The sequence below is a fragment of the Artibeus jamaicensis genome, unplaced genomic scaffold (assembly GCF_021234435.1).
Source record: "Artibeus jamaicensis isolate MK-2021 breed Jamaican fruit bat unplaced genomic scaffold, CSHL_Jam_final contig_196, whole genome shotgun sequence".
NCBI classification, from domain to species: Eukaryota; Metazoa; Chordata; class Mammalia; order Chiroptera; family Phyllostomidae; genus Artibeus; species Artibeus jamaicensis.
In genome coordinates, this window is record NW_026521401.1 from 4052243 (window position 1) to 4067383 (window position 15141).

At 48.7% G+C, this 15141-nt stretch overlaps 1 protein-coding gene across 1 annotated transcript in view; it reads left to right on the forward strand.

The window, feature by feature from the left end:
* Positions 1-14788, forward strand: part of LOC119050731 (elongation factor 1-alpha 1-like) — a 150777-nt gene extending 135989 nt beyond the window's left edge. Inside the window, 3 exon segments of the mRNA XM_053672606.1 lie at positions 10303-10442; positions 11606-11620; positions 14625-14788. Of these exon segments, the coding sequence (XP_053528581.1) occupies positions 10303-10442; positions 11606-11620; positions 14625-14788 (319 nt within the window).
* The last annotated feature ends 353 nt before the right edge of the window (positions 14789-15141 follow it).

A 15141-nucleotide genomic window follows, 5' to 3' on the forward strand; every position in this document is an offset into this window, starting at 1 on the left:
CTTTTGACCCAGCAATTCCACTGCTAGGATTATATCCTAAGAAGCCTGAAACACCAATCCAAAAGAACCTATGCATCCCAATGTTCATAGCAGCACCATTTGCAATAGCCAAGAGGCAGAAGCAACCTAGGTGCCCATCAGTAAATGCATGAATCCAAAACTATGGTACATATACACAATGGAATTCTCTGCAGCAGAAAGAAAGAAGGAGCTCCTACCCTTTGTGACAGCATGGATGGAACTGAAAAGCATTATGCTGAGTGAAATAAGCCAGGTGGTGAAAGACAAATACCACATGATCTCACCTTTAACAGTAACCTAAACAATAAAACAAACAAGCAAGCAAAATATAAGCAAAGACACTCAAATAGAGAACAGGGTGACGGGGACCAGAGGGAGTGGAAAATGAATTTCAGGGGAAAATGGGAAGAAGGGTTTACAGGAACAAGTATAAAGGACACATGGACAAAAACTAAGGTGGGCGTTTCGTCATTTTTTCCTTCCTTCTGGTCTACTCTTTTGATTTGAGTCCCAGTTTCCTTTCCATTACTATTGGTTTCCTGTACATTGCTATTCATTTCAATTAGTTTAGCCTTCATATGTTCCTCTAAATTGTAAAGGGGGGGGGGAATGGTGGTGGAGGGGTGTGCAGGGTGGAGGGGAACGAAGGGGGGGAATAGAACAAATGTAATGGCATAATCAATAAAAAAAAAAGAAAAAAAACTAAGGTGGGTGGAAATGGGAGGGAGGTGGGGAGCACGGGGGGGTGAACTGGGATGGGAGTAAAAGACAGAACTCACTCTGTACTTGAACAACAATTAAAATAAATAAATAAATAAAAGAACAAACTGACAGTAACAATTGGGGAGAGGGGAGGGAACAATGGGGGAAGAAGGGGGAAGGGTCATCAAAGAACCTGTATAAAAGGCACATGGATAAAGCAAAAAAGATATAGGATCGAGGGTGGGAGATGGGGATGGGTGGAGTGAGTGGATGTGGTTGGTGGAAATGGTGACAACTGTACTTGAACAGCAATTTTAGAAAATTAATAAATACAATGTTACTGTGGGTCAGAAAGTTTCAGTGATTTGTCCAAGGTCAGACAACTAGAAAGGAGCTGGTTATATTTGGTTTCCAGCTAGGAAACCAGCTTGGGATTCTTTGAATCCCAAGTACTGGGAGCTTTCCACCAAGCACAGTGGCCTTTCCAGCAGGGGGCTCTGAAGCAAAATATGTTTCCTGGGGTCCTAGGATGTGTGACTCTGGCCTGTCATAAAAGTTACAGTCTATGTGTGTGGGGTGCTCCTGGAAGCCTGGTCTTTGATGAGGGAGCCCAGCTTTGATCTCCTTTTGAAGCCTTGGCCCCTTGAACCAGTAACTTCACTGGGGAGGCCACAGGAGAGGGGAAGATGAAAGGGCAGAAAAAGCCAGTGTAGGAGAGAGACGGGAGGGTATATAAAGTGGGGTATGAAGAGACAGAAGAGAAAAACATGTGTGAATAAGGCAACTGGTGAAAGGAAGAGTGAAAGGCTGGTGGCGTAGAGGGAGGGTGAACAGAGAAAATCCTGTGGGCAGCCAGATGGGCCAGCCAGGCCCAAGAGCAGAGGCTGAAGAAAAAGCACTTGTGTGTATAGGGTGGAGGGGGGCCCAGTCATGGAGCTCCAGATTCCAGCTTATTCTGCCCAGGAATCTGGGCTGTGGGGTGAGCCTCCGCAATAGAGTCCATCCATTGTTCCTCCCCTGCCATGTTTCCTTTCCTTCTAGGGGAGGCACCTCTGGCCAGTTCTGCTGAGGGTTGACTTGTTAGCTAATGGCTTGGAGGTTCCAACAAGTTTCTGGCTCAGGCCTCACTGAGGACATTGAATGGTCCAAGTGATAGTGTGAGGGGAAGGTGAGGAGTTCACATCTCAGACTTTTCCTGGGGTCCAAGGCTCAGGATGGAAATAAATGGGAGGGTTTGCTCGAGTGGTACACACCTGTTCTTGTCTGACATCCCAGTTTCTCCTGTGAGACTACAACAAGCAGGCAAGTGAGAGTAGTAGTTGGAAGGGGCCTAGGTGCCTAGACCTCACAAGAAGTCTCTGAAGTAGCTGAGCATGCTTCACTTGATCATGGGATCTGGGAAGGCCAGGTACCCCTGCCTAGCACCACCCCTTCCTCATGCCTGCATCCTTCCTTACCGAGCTGGAGGAGAAGTCAGAGCAGTGAGACCACTGATTCCAGTACCAGTTTCTCCATGGATGGCAGTGCAGGGACCCTGGGAGGACCCTGTGTCTCTTTGGGTCTTCAGTCCTCCATATTTAATGGTGGCTTGGAAGCTAAGTAAACTTTTGTCTATAGAGGTGGTTTGGGGAGCGCAAGAAATTGTTGAGGTGAAGTGGGGTGGAGAACAACTCTTGGATGTGGGGGAGCAGTGTCCTGGCCCTTCTTAGGTTCCAGGACCCAAGTAACTCCTTGTCAGTGGAAAACATTCTGCAGGGTCACTAGTGAGTATCTTGTGAGCCTTCCTCCAATGCTAGCCCCAACAGGTCTTGTGTGGCTTTTTCACACTCCATACTGCCATGTCTCTCTTAGCCTATCCTTATCTTCTCCATCTTGTATTTTTCTCTCTCCTCTCCCACCCTGTTCATCCCCCAGATCAGCTCAGTACAAGGTCTCAAGGTAAGGCTTCTTCATCTACAGCCAGAGAAGAGAAATTTTGACTTGAGTTTCCAGCCCTATGATTCTAGTTTCTCAACTTTGAGGGGATCTTCAGCTTCCTTTAACTACTCAGGATGGATCACGTTTGCTGAGACCCCTCTGACCTCACTATCTAAGTCAATATCTGGGTTCTGTGCTCTGTGGTCTCTATGTAACTCCAGGACCTACCTTGCCAAGAGCCCTACTCATCATTTCTTGCAGAACCCAGCAGTTCCCCTTCCATCACAGGGACTTGGGGGCTGGGGAGTCCCTTGGCAGGGGTCTTGTCCCTCTCTGAACCCTGAGCTCTTAGCACAGTGCCTGACACAGAGTGGGTGCTCAATAAATGTTGGTTGAATTAAACTGTTCAACTAAGCCAATGAAGGTCAAGAAGAAATGTGGGTGTGTAGCCTTGACCATAGGAGTCCCATGGTTAGAAAATAAATTGGAGCATGCAGGTGCCTGGTGAGGGCTAAGAGTCCATATGTAATGCAGGGAGTAAGGCAGCTTCTGCAAGTGTCTGCCCATTGGAGCCATAGAAGGATAAATAGGGACCATTGGAGCAGGAAGGAGCCCTAGAGATTATTGAATCCAACCTCCTTGTTTCACAAATGGGGAAACTGAGTCTCTGAGAGGGAATATGAGACATTCAAAGTAACACAGGAAGTTGATGGCAGAAGTGAAACTGCATTCTAGATCTCTGGGTTCCCAATCTAGTTTCCTTCTTTTGCATCTGTCTGTCCCCATTATTGAAGCTTTCAGCTCTGCATCCTTTCAGCCCTCCATGCAGCTGGGTGTTTACACTGCTGGGCAGGATGGTGAGCAGAGTGACCTGTAGTCCAGAGACAGTGGTGGTAGTTATGGCTCATGTGTGAGGATGGGCTCAACTGGGTGATGGCACATTCCACAACCTCTCCAGGCCCTGGCACAAGCTGCAGGGCTAAGGTGTCCAGCTCTGTGTAGTGGGTGGTGGTGTCCTTTAGGCAAGATCCTAGGAATGAGGCAGAAGGAAGAAATGGAAGGAATGCCAGGCATCATCAAGTGTGAAATGGGGAAGTGTGAGAGTAGAAGGGATGCATGAGGGAGAAAAGGGAACCAGGAAGGGAACCAGGAAGGGAAGAAAGAACAAAAAGAGCAGTCAATCAGTGATAACAGAGAAAAAGAGAATGTGGTAAGGATGTTTAAAAAATTGGTCACAAAGCATTTATATGCTCTGCTGAGCTGTCAGACTATTGGAGGAGGCTCTGAGCATGGAGTGGGCAAAAGCAGGGTGGGGCCTACTTTTGGTCCCACTGTACTTGGCTCTGAGAGATTATCTGGGCCAACCATTTCATTTAGCATAGGGAAGAGAGGTCCAAAAAGAGGAAGTGTGATGTGCCCAGGGTCATAGGGAGGATGCTGGCAGGGTAGCAGTGGCATAAAATGGAACTTGGAGTCTGAAGACCTGACTGAATTTTAACTGGGCCACTTGTGCATAGTCAAATTATTCAACCCACCTGAGCCTAGCTTTTCACTTGTAAAACAGGATAAAAACATCCATGAATTATCAGTGTCATTATAACCCAGGGCTCCAACTTCCACTCTAGCTCTCCAGAGGCACTTCTGACTTTGCTTTGATTTGAAAATTATTAGCATAAGAGTATTCTGAGGACAGGCACTGCTACCTATGGGAGTTTGCTCTACTGATGACTCACTCTGGCTGTGCCTTTCCCTCACCCCGCCTCAGTTTCCCCTTCAGCAAAATGAGAGGGTAGCTCAATGACATCTGAGGTGCTTTGAAGATTTCCTCAGAAGCTTCCCCTCCTCCTCAGCTCAACACCTATGTTTAGGCAGACAGATGGACCTTTCCACAGAGCAGGAGTGCAGGGAGAGATGGCTTTCTTGAGCCAAGAGGGCAGGAGGCTGGTGACAGGGAGGAGGGATCTGTGTGATGGGAGGCAGATTCCTGTGACCCAGACTGGTGCCCACTCTTCACCTGGGCTTGGCAGTCTGTGGCAGGAAGGCTGAGTGTGTTGATTTCTGCTGTCTTTCAGCAATGCTCATCTCATACCCACCACCCATACTGGTTGGAACACGTGACAGGGCTAAGATTAGAGCAGTTAGCTCCTGATTTCTCAGAAGTGAAACTCACACCCTGATACCTTTTGTTCTTCAGCACTCATGCCTCTGGAGCTTTCCTGGAGGTAAAAGCAAAGAAACACCTCTTCTCCAAAGGAAGGATCCCAAAGGAGGAGGCTGGGGTTAGAAGGAGGTTAGAGGTAGAAGGATAGGGAAGGGGGCTGCACAAACAGGAGGTCTGACTCCAAGTCACAAACAAGGGCCTGTAAGGGTGGCAGATGGATATGAAGGTGGGATCAAGGCAAGCAGAGCAGTGTGTGAGTAGGAGTTGCTAAAAGGAAAGGCCTCCTGTAGGTATCCTAGACTCACCTTGTCTCTGAGGGCCCCTGAAGGCAGGAGGAGCTTGGACTCCTCATGCAGGGAGTCTGGGATGGCATGGAGACCACCCTTCAGAGACAGAGGATGAATACATCAACTGTGTTTCTTATACCAGTGGTGTGGCAGGGTAGATGGCTCTGCCTCTTGTTCTTTCCATTATTATAAGGTTGCCTGAGAACAGGCGCTTTAGGAGGATGGGAGGCCAGGGGTGTCCTGGAGCTGCCCAAACTGTGGGTTCTCACTGAGGCTATCTGCAGAGGGACCATCAGTGCACAGATAACTTCTTTTCATGGACACTGATCAACTGAACACCATCTCTTTGGAGCAACCTTGGTTCTGACCCCAAGGAGGCCTGGGAGATTGCGGTGTGTTGGCAAAAGATGGTTAGGGACCATCTCATTTTCATGGGTAAAAGGGTGTTCTCCAGTTCATTCTATAGGTTCCAAGGGAGTGGTTATGCCCTGGGTGCTTTGCCTTGATAGAATCCTCTCAAAGATGAAAACTGAGCAGTGATCTGAGACTCCTTTTTAGAGTTGGGGAAGCATTGGTGACAGGTCAGAGAGCCAGCACCTTGTAGGCCAGGCATATCCCTGACCCTGGACCCCAGCCTTACTCTGGTCTCATTTTATCCCAGAAGGCATACACCTCCCAGCATAAGTTGAGGGAACTAGTAGAAGGACACCCTTAGCTGGCTTCTTAGCAACCTCAATCATCAATTTCATCCCAAGGTCAGTTGTGCCCCAGGGTTCCCATGCTCCCTGTGCTGTCTGTAGCTTTGGCAGCCATGGAAGTGCAGTACTCAGATCTACTGTGGGGAGCACTGCTGATTGATAGCCCAGCTGCTGCCTGGCTGGAGCCACCATCACATTTGCAGAGACCCACTTCCCCTAGCTGCTCCCACTAATGAGCATAGTTAGGATACTCATGCAGACTCTGTCCTACAGGGTGAGACTCCTTTAGTGGGCAACTCTGGCTTGAGGACTCTTTGTTGGCTTGACCAAAGCTTTTTCAGAGCTTTGCTGCTGTCTGAGATTTTTCTCACATGCTTCTCCTTCCTTTTCCCTCTCCATTTTCAGGGCCAGACCTGTGTCTGAAGCCTATCCTGCCTTCTCCTGTCCGCTACCCATTACCCTTCACAGGTATTTCCCTTAATGAAGTTCTGGTACATCAAGTCTTGTCTTGCTGTTTCACCTGGAGACCTCAAACTGACACAAATGATACCAGAAGTGGTCTGAGAAAATAGATAGCAAAAGATAAAATGGAGTTTGGGGTCTGGCTCACTCACTGCCTGGTGTCAAGGAGGCCCCCACCCTGAGTGGAAAGTAGGGCATGGAGAGTCCCTGCTGATGTTTTCAGCAATGGTAGCCTGAGAGAACCTCCTGGTTAAGGGTACTTCTCTTTCAGGTTCCTTCAGGCATTTGAGATGTGTAGGAGACAATGCCAGAAGGGCAACAGAGTCGACTAGTTATTGTTTAGCTATATTGGCATGTATTGAGAGATAATGAAAAACTGAGGGCCATCAGCAGTTGAGGCTCAATGTAAGAGCCAGACATCCTCTTAGATAGCTTACAAAGAAGCCCTATCTTCTCCTGTGGTAGAGAAGTAGACACAGCAGAGAAACAGGCACAAGACTGGAGAGTAAGAATCACAGATGCTCAGCTGACACAGACTTGTCGTGGTAAGATGAGGGCTCTGGCTGGAAAATCAGGGACTCTAAAAGTGAGGTAAGGATAAATGGACGGAGGCCCCTGAAGATGTGTCCTTCAGATCAAGCAGAGGTGGCCTGCCTTCTCTTAATGAGATCTAACCCATTCCATGCTGGAAGACATCACAGAGGCCTTTCCTGGCAAGGCATCAGGCATCCCCTTGGGAGCTGCCCCACCTTGGTTCCTGGCTGCCTGGAAGATAACTAAGGAGAAAGCTCAGCATGACCGAGCTCAGGACAGCTGGACCTCATGAGGGAGGGGAGATTTTACCTAATAAGAAAGGAGTGGTGGGAATTAACTAGCATGTCCAAGCAGAAGTCAAAATAGCTCTTTTGCATTGGATTTCAGGGGTTCTTGATGCAGGGAGCCAGAACAAAGTCTGAATAAATAAGAATGCATTGACTTAGTGGCACATTCATAGGATATGGGATTCAACACCCTGGTCAGGACCCCCAAAAATAGGACAAATTCACTTCTAAAGGGCAGGGCATTTCCCCAGTATCAAGGGCAGAATTTGGATTTACATGTTAACACCACATTGGTCCCTTGGTCTGTGGGACAAGAGCCAAGCGAAAATGTCCAAAAGAGCCCCCAACAGCTAAAGATGCAAATAAAAGTGATTGAAGTCGGTGAGAGAGTAGGGTAATTAAATCCCTAAAGGGTGCAGGGAAGGTCGTTTTTACTTTATCTCCATTTAATTCATCAATCTGGTCCCTGAAGAAACTGTATGGATCCTAGAAAACTGCTGTTGACTACCATAGGCTTAATGGCAGCCCTGAATACAGCAGCTGAAACAGTCTTCTAAATGCCAGCAGAAGTGCCAGCTTTGTGAAGTACTCTGGAAGGCCTCTAATAGGGTGCTGTGTCCCTAAAAGGAAGAAAGTATGGGTGCAGGAACTGAGGGATGAAAACAAGAGTGGCCCCACTCACCATTGCTGCCAATGATTCAGTGTCTCCCACCCCACAATTCTGAGATCTGCAGGATGGAGTGCTCCATTGAAATAGAAGCTCAGGCTGCTGCCAGGGCACTTGGGCTTCTTGTGTTCTGGGGCCAACTGTGGGTAATTGGCTTTGGTCTGTAGGAGGTCAGGCTGCTGTCAGACAGTGGGGCAGGAGAGATATGTGTAGGGCATAGGTTACTACTTGGGCTTCTGCTTTAATGGTAAATGAGCAAGTGCAAAAGCACTGGCCTAAAAAGAGTATGATGATCAAGGGCTCAGAGCGCTTATGAATATAGATTTGGTTCATAGCACCAGGTAAGCAACTAAGACCTGCTGAGGCAATGGTTGAGTAAGAGGAATTCATAGGAATATGGAAAAGAGAACATGAGTACCAGTTGTGGACCTAAGATCTAGTAGAGCAACACCCATCAGGAAGAGATGCCCACCAATTATGGAGCAAGGTGGACGGTGGCAGCTCTGGACATCTATGGCTCATATCTGCTCTGGGCGGCATGACTACCTACAGCCCAAACTGCTGTTTTCTGGGTTCCTACAGCACTTGTGCTGAGACCACATTCCCCCAGGCTATTCCCACCAATGGCTGAATGTGATGGGGATCTAGTACAGGCCCAGACTTCTCAAATGGGAACTGTGGCCTGCCCAGAACTTTTGGAGAATGTGTGACTCTCTGAGACTCTTGCAACCCAATCCTCCTTCCCTCCCCCTTTCATCTTCTAGGTGTCAGACCTGCATCATGGGCTAAAGCAGGGGTGTCAAACTCATTTACACTAGGGGGCCATATCAGCCTCGCAGTTGCCTTCAGAGAGCTGAATTTAATTTTAGGATTGTATAAATGTAACTACTCCTTAACTAGGGACAAAGAGCTTGGCACTGACAATGGGTAGAAACAAGGTAGAGGGCTAGATTTGGCCTGCAGGTCTTGTGTTTGCCACCTGTGGGCTAAAGTCTCTCTCTGCCTACTCCTGCTCCCTCTTTGAGCCTTCCGGGTGTTCCTCCAATGATTTTGCATGTCTAATTCCATCTTGTGTCTCCTTGGGAGACCTGAAGGGACAAAACAGTTTCAGAACCCCATCCCTTCAATGATCATAGTGTTCAGTCTCCTGCTTCTAGTCTGGGCTCTCTGTCCTCACAAGACTGAAGAAATGGAAACTCCTCTCCTTAAGTATAAGGCAATATTGCTTCCTACTACTTCTTCTAGACCTCTTCTTTGGATCCTCTGGAAGTGCTCCCTGAAGTCTAGCCTAGAGCCACCCGGCTTTTCAAACTGTACCTGCCTGAGTGAATTCCTAGCCCAGAGACCTTGACAGAAATTGAGTGCTTTAGTTAGTGCCCTTGGATATGTGTGCAAGCATGGGGCCTGGGGCCCACTGAACTTGGATGAGCCTCTATTTGCTGGCACCCTGGAACTCCTAAAGCCTTCCCACTCCCCTCCAAAGCCCTGCCTTGCTGAACAGTGCATGCTTTCTGTCTGACTCCCTCTCACTACTTGTTGGGAAGGAGAATTGATGACAACATCAATAATGTGACTTGTATACAAGCCACACCACAAACAAACCTGAGTGCTGGGGATAAATCTTGTCCTGGCCCAGCAATTGCTCTCTAAGCTGAAAGGCAGCAACACCAGCACCTCCCCAGGATGTGAGTTGACCACTGTTACACCACCCCACAAGTCATTCTCATCACATTGCTGGTGGGTAGAGGTTAGCTCACTCCCCTCTTTGTCCCAGGTGGTTTTGTGTCTCTTTAATACATAAGCTCAGTCAGGACTTCCATCAATTCACTATGAGCAGAGGCCAGGAGAAAGGGCTGTTAGGGAGGGCACTGGGTCAGAGCTATGTGCTAGGTGTGGGATTTGTATGAGAGAGGGTTTGGAGGAGTGTGCCTGGAGGGAAAAGTAAAGTGGTAGAGGATGTCCTTGAACTGGAGTTTCCAGGCTTGGCCTGGTTCCTCTTGTGTCCCACAGGAGAGCTGTGCATGCCAGGCTTGAGGGGCCAGCAGTCAGAGAGTAGATGGAGAGAAGTCGTTAGTGGGGATTAGGGCAAGCTGCAGCTGTCCCATTATATCACAGTGATTTTTATGCTGAGCCTGGGCCAACTCTTCAGGGAATTGCACTGGAGTCTTCCATGACTTTCCAAATTGCTAACTTCCATCATCTCACCTCTTTCTCTGTGCCTCAAGCCCCTTCTTTCTCTTTTCCCCTTCAACCTGGGGCTCTGACAAGGTTATTGATGCTTGGCTTTGGGCTAAACTGAGGGAGAAGTCTGCTTTGGAGAATCCTAAGGGCATATAGCTTTCTCCTTTCTGGAAATATTAGGCTCTCTGCCCTCCCTGACTCCTACCTCACCCACTTTTAGGCCTGGGAATAATGTTCTTTCTCATCGTCCTGGGGGAGGGAAAAGTGAAATAAGGCTCTTCAGAGAGTTGACCCTGCCTGGTATTTGTGTGACCCAAAGTGGCACCTGATACCCAACTCAAGATACTGAACCCAAGCTCTCAGGGCTGCCTTGTCTGCTCTCCAGGCCCCTGGGGCTGAGAAGCAGCCAAGCTGCAGAGCTGGACCTTCTGCTGAGCATAAGAAGTCTGAGGCTAAAGAGGACTCTGCATCTGCCAGGACCCAGCCTAAGGCTCTACAAACCTTATTGGATACCTTTGACTTCAGGTAAATTGGTCACCAGTGGCTGCTCTGTGGTTAGGACCTAAGCTTGGAAGCCAGAGGACCAAGGCTTTGAATGATGCTTTTCCCAGTTACTCACTGGGTGATTTTGTATAAGACTCTAAGATCTACTAGACCTGTTTTCTTATCTATCCACCAAGCACAGTGGCCTTTCCAGCAGGGGGCCTGAAGCAGAATATGTTTCCTGGGGTGCTAGGATGTGTGACTAAACCTCAGTTTCCTTATCAGCTATCAAAATGGGTACAATGACAGAATTTATTATATAGATTGTTATAAGGATTAAATGGAATAGTGTTTAAAGTCTTAGCAAGGTACTTTCACAGAGCGAATATCGGGAAATAACAAGGTTGTGCAATATAGCCTGGGATGTGGGAGTGGGGGGTGAAGGGTACATTCTCAGATGGGAAGAGGCTTTCTAGCTGCTGTTTGAAAAATAGATACAGCTTGTATCCTCAGTGGGTTTCAAGTTACTTTCAAGTCTCTAGGTTGGTTGAGGAATAATAAACAGTTGGCGGTCTTCTTACTTTCTGAATAAAAATGGGGACTAGGTTGGCTCTCTGGCCTTGGCACCCTGGAATAGGAATGCTGCCTCCTGGGGTAGGATTTAACATTTCAACATGTGCTCACTTCGGCACTTCCAGATGAGAAGGAGGATGGCTGTGCTGTGGAGACAAGGACCTGGCCATCCCACTCATGCCAGGAGAGACTATTATCTTTGGGCCCAGGTGGTCTGGCCTAGATCTCAGAGCCAGCACTGTATGTGTGCCACCTCCATCCCCAAATCTGCTGAAAGGCCAGAGTTATGGGCAGAGGTGGCAGCCATTCAAAGGGATGCTGGCTTTCTAAGCACTTGGGAGTGGGGCCAGGAGGAGGGGTTGTGGCTGGTTTTCTGGTGGTCATTGGTGGGATTGGGGACTGGGGACTGATATGGGAGTGGGGTTTGGGGAGAGACAGCTGGGCATCAGATTGGGGTTCTGCCTCATCAGAAAGCCCACACTTTTTTCCTGGTCTGTCAGCATCCCATACCTGCTTTTCCCAGAGTAACTGCAGAGTAACTGGAGCAACTCTGAGGGGCCTCCCCCTGCCCCAAGCTGTCCCTGTCCTGCCTCCTCAGTCTCCTCTGCTTCCTCTATCTTCTTTCCTTCTAGGGAAGCTGCATGAAGGTGAGTTGGAGCACTGTCCTTGAGGTTCAATGGTTCTTACTGAAGGATCATGAGAGAAGAAGGGCCCCAGGTCATAATAGAGGGTCTGCAGGGCAACTCCTGCTCTTTCTCCTTTTCCTGCTGCAGTGGCAGCTTCCCCAGCTTCAGGTGGAGAATCTGGAAGAGAAGTAGGTGAGCAGCTACAGAATCTTCCATGCCCCTGACCCAGACAGCCTTCTAAGACAACTCCAGTTTGATTGGGGTCCCCTCCTGGGTTCCTATGTACCCTATCCTGGCATTTGCTGCACTGCTGACTGTCTGGAAGATACAAGTACATCTGAACCTGCAACTCTGTGGGTTCTCCTGCTGGGAGTACATGGCCAGAATGCTGCTAGGTCCTGGGTGATTTTCTTTTAGAGAATAAATGCAGTGAGAGGTGAAGGAAGGGCATCCTTTGGGGCCCAGGGTAGGGAGGGGCCTAGTTTGTCACTTCTTCAGGTAGGGTAGAGGGAAAGCCTGAGCCCTGGCCTGTGGGAACCAGCCAGAGCTATTGATGTGCTGAGAACTGTTCAGGGGCTCAAGCAGGAGGAAGGGCTCTCTGCCTTCAGGTTGTACCCCTCCCTGGGCCACCTCCCATTTTTTTCTTCCTGCCCCCTTGTTCCAGGGACCTGGGCCCACCTGGAGGTCCTCAGGACAAGGCTTCAGCTTCTGGGAAAGGGGACAGGCAGTCTTGGGGGAATAGAATGGGGTTCACATGGGAGTCTTTGCCCTAGCCAGGTCACCTGACAGTGCTGGTCTCTGAGTCCTACTCATAGGGACTCTGCTTCCAAGTGGCCACCGAAGTGGTCAAAGTTTGGGGTATGGTCACTCAGCATAATGTGGTAGTGACTAAGAGTGCGTCTCTTACCTTCTCACATGTCTCTGCCTCCAGCCCAGCCCAGCCCAGCCTGTCCCTCCCTCCAGCCTGGGTACAGGAACCATATGAGTTTTTAGTGTCCTAGCATAGAGGACAGTCAGAAATCCAGAGGATATACATGGGCCCTCACCAGGATAAGAGTGAGGGGGGTGAGGCTCAGGTGCAAAGCTTATGAGAACACCAGAAGTCTCAGTTATTATGATAAATAATATTTTAATGTAACATTTAAAAAATTAAAATGAATACAAAAATCCATGGTGAATGAAATACCATTTCAACTAAAGATGGGATCAGTAATAGTGCCATCCCAAGCTATATTAGAACCCGTGGCAAAAGGAAAAATCAGCAATATTAATCTTACCTTTATTAAAAGGTAAGATTATCATGATGACTGAGGTTTTGGCATCCCATTAAACTTTGTGCCAGGGGCAAGTGCCCCACTTACCTCACCCTGGCCTGGGTCCTGCTCTCACCCCTTGTCAGTGGCTGGGAGAAGGTGAGCTTGTGTAATATATTTAACCTCTATGTGCCTCAGTTTCTTCATCCGTAAATAGTGAATAATTGTACACCCGCTTCTCAGAATTTCTGGGAGGGTAAAATGCATCTTTAGTAACTCAGAGTAAACACTTGAGGGTGTCTGGCACACAGCAAGCTCTCTTAAGGGTCAGCTCTTCCTACAGAAGGATTAGTGGCCCCCCCCACCTGCCAGGGGCCTGGGAGGGAATAAGACCTTTTAGGTTGGGGAAGCCCTGGGCCAATAGGGAGGGGAGTGTGGGTGGGCAGATGGATGGGCTTAACGATACTCACCTGTCACTATCCATTTTTCAGGCGGCTTCTGCCACAGGTGATAAAGAGACAGCAAGAGCCATACCAAGAATGAGGGCCATGGTCATGGTACCTCTCGGGAACCTGGCCAAACTTCCTGGGCTCCCCTGGAGGAGGGGTTTATCTGAAGCCAAGAGACCAGGGCAGAGAAGGAGAAAGAAAGAGAGTGGGAGAGAGAGAGGGAGAAGACTCAGGGAGTCAGAGCAAAACAAAAGGAAATCAGACCCTGAGGAAGTGCCCAGTCCTAACCCCCACCCCTTCCCTACAGTCCCTCTCCTTACCTCACTCCAGTTGGAAAGAAGCTGTCCCAGTTAGAGCAGGACAGAACTCATACTTTGGTTTCGCAGGGCCCTATTATCCCAGACTCTGCTCCCATCTTGGGAGCTGAGACATGGAGACAGGAGTGGGGGATGGGAACACAGGGCAGGCTAAGGGGTGCTCAGAGATGGGGGTCTGTACTTCTCATTCTGTCTCATTCTGGTCCTGCATGGAAGATTCCTCTTGAGGATTTTAATTTCCTTCCTCTTCTCTTCCCAATTAAATAAGCAAATGAACTAATTGGCTCTTTGCCCTATGAGCTCTGGAGAACAAGGATCAGAGATGAGAATTGTGAGATTTGGATGGGGATACTGGAGGAAACCAAATCAATCTAGTCCTGAGAAGCTGAAAAAACCAGAGGGCTGTGGTCTAAGCCCACCTCTGTCTAGACCTACCTGGCCATTGCCCTGGGAGCATTAGCCCCAGTGGTGGAAAATAGAACTGGGGTCCATACAGGGCAGCCCCTTTCAACTTGCTCCATGATGGATGGGATAAGTCACTCAGTCTCTCTGGGCCTCAGAAAGATAAGAATCTAGGAGGTTTGTGAAGGTTTTGTTGAATGATTTCTCAGTCTTGGCTGAAGCATCTGGCTGTCCCTGAAGATGAGAACACCATGAGAGGCTGGACCTGAGCTTGTGGCCAGGGGCACGTATTGCTTTCTGGCTGACCATGCTGGCTTAGGTTTGGTGTGTGATGTCACAAGATAGTTTCTGGGCTTTCCCTTCCTTCCCTGTGCTGTGCTCCATTTCTCACCTCTGACCTTTGCAATACCCAGCAGGGAGAAGACTAAGGAGCAAATCATATTTACTCCCTTCTCTTCTTCCTCTTGACACCATGTTATATGTAATTCAACACAGAGAGCCCCTGGATAGAGCTGCTAAATTGCAGTTTGCAATAAACATCATGAAACCGATTTTTCTAAAGCAGGATTGAAAGCACCTGCCCATCTCTCTGCTCCATTCCTAGGCTCTGAAGGGGGTATCCAGTTCCTGGAGAGTCTGAAGGCCTTCTCTGAGCATCAGAAGAAGCATTCTGTAAAAGCTCTGGCCCCAATATACATCCATCCACAACTGGCAGGCTGTGGCCCTGTTGGGAAGACAGTGTTTGTGGAGAGGGCTGCCCTGGTATGAGAATCATGAGCTCCAGGGCTAAGTTGTGTGTGTGTATCATTGGGACTCAGGAACCCCAGACTCCTCCTTGGACTCCTGATGCTCCACCAGCACCTTCTCTCCTCTCCTTTCACAGACTTCTTGGGTTAGGATATGGTGATCAGTTAAACAAACCTTGTCCATTCTCTCTAAGCCTTGGCACGTTAGTACCCACTATAACCCCCTTCTCATACTCTTCTTTATCCTCAAGCCTTCCTGCTGCAGCTCCTACAGTCTTCCACCTCTGCTTCTCCTTTGGTTTAGTAAGCATTTACTGAGAATCTACTGTGTCTACACACTGTTCTGGCACTAGGCAACATATAGCCCTGCTTTTG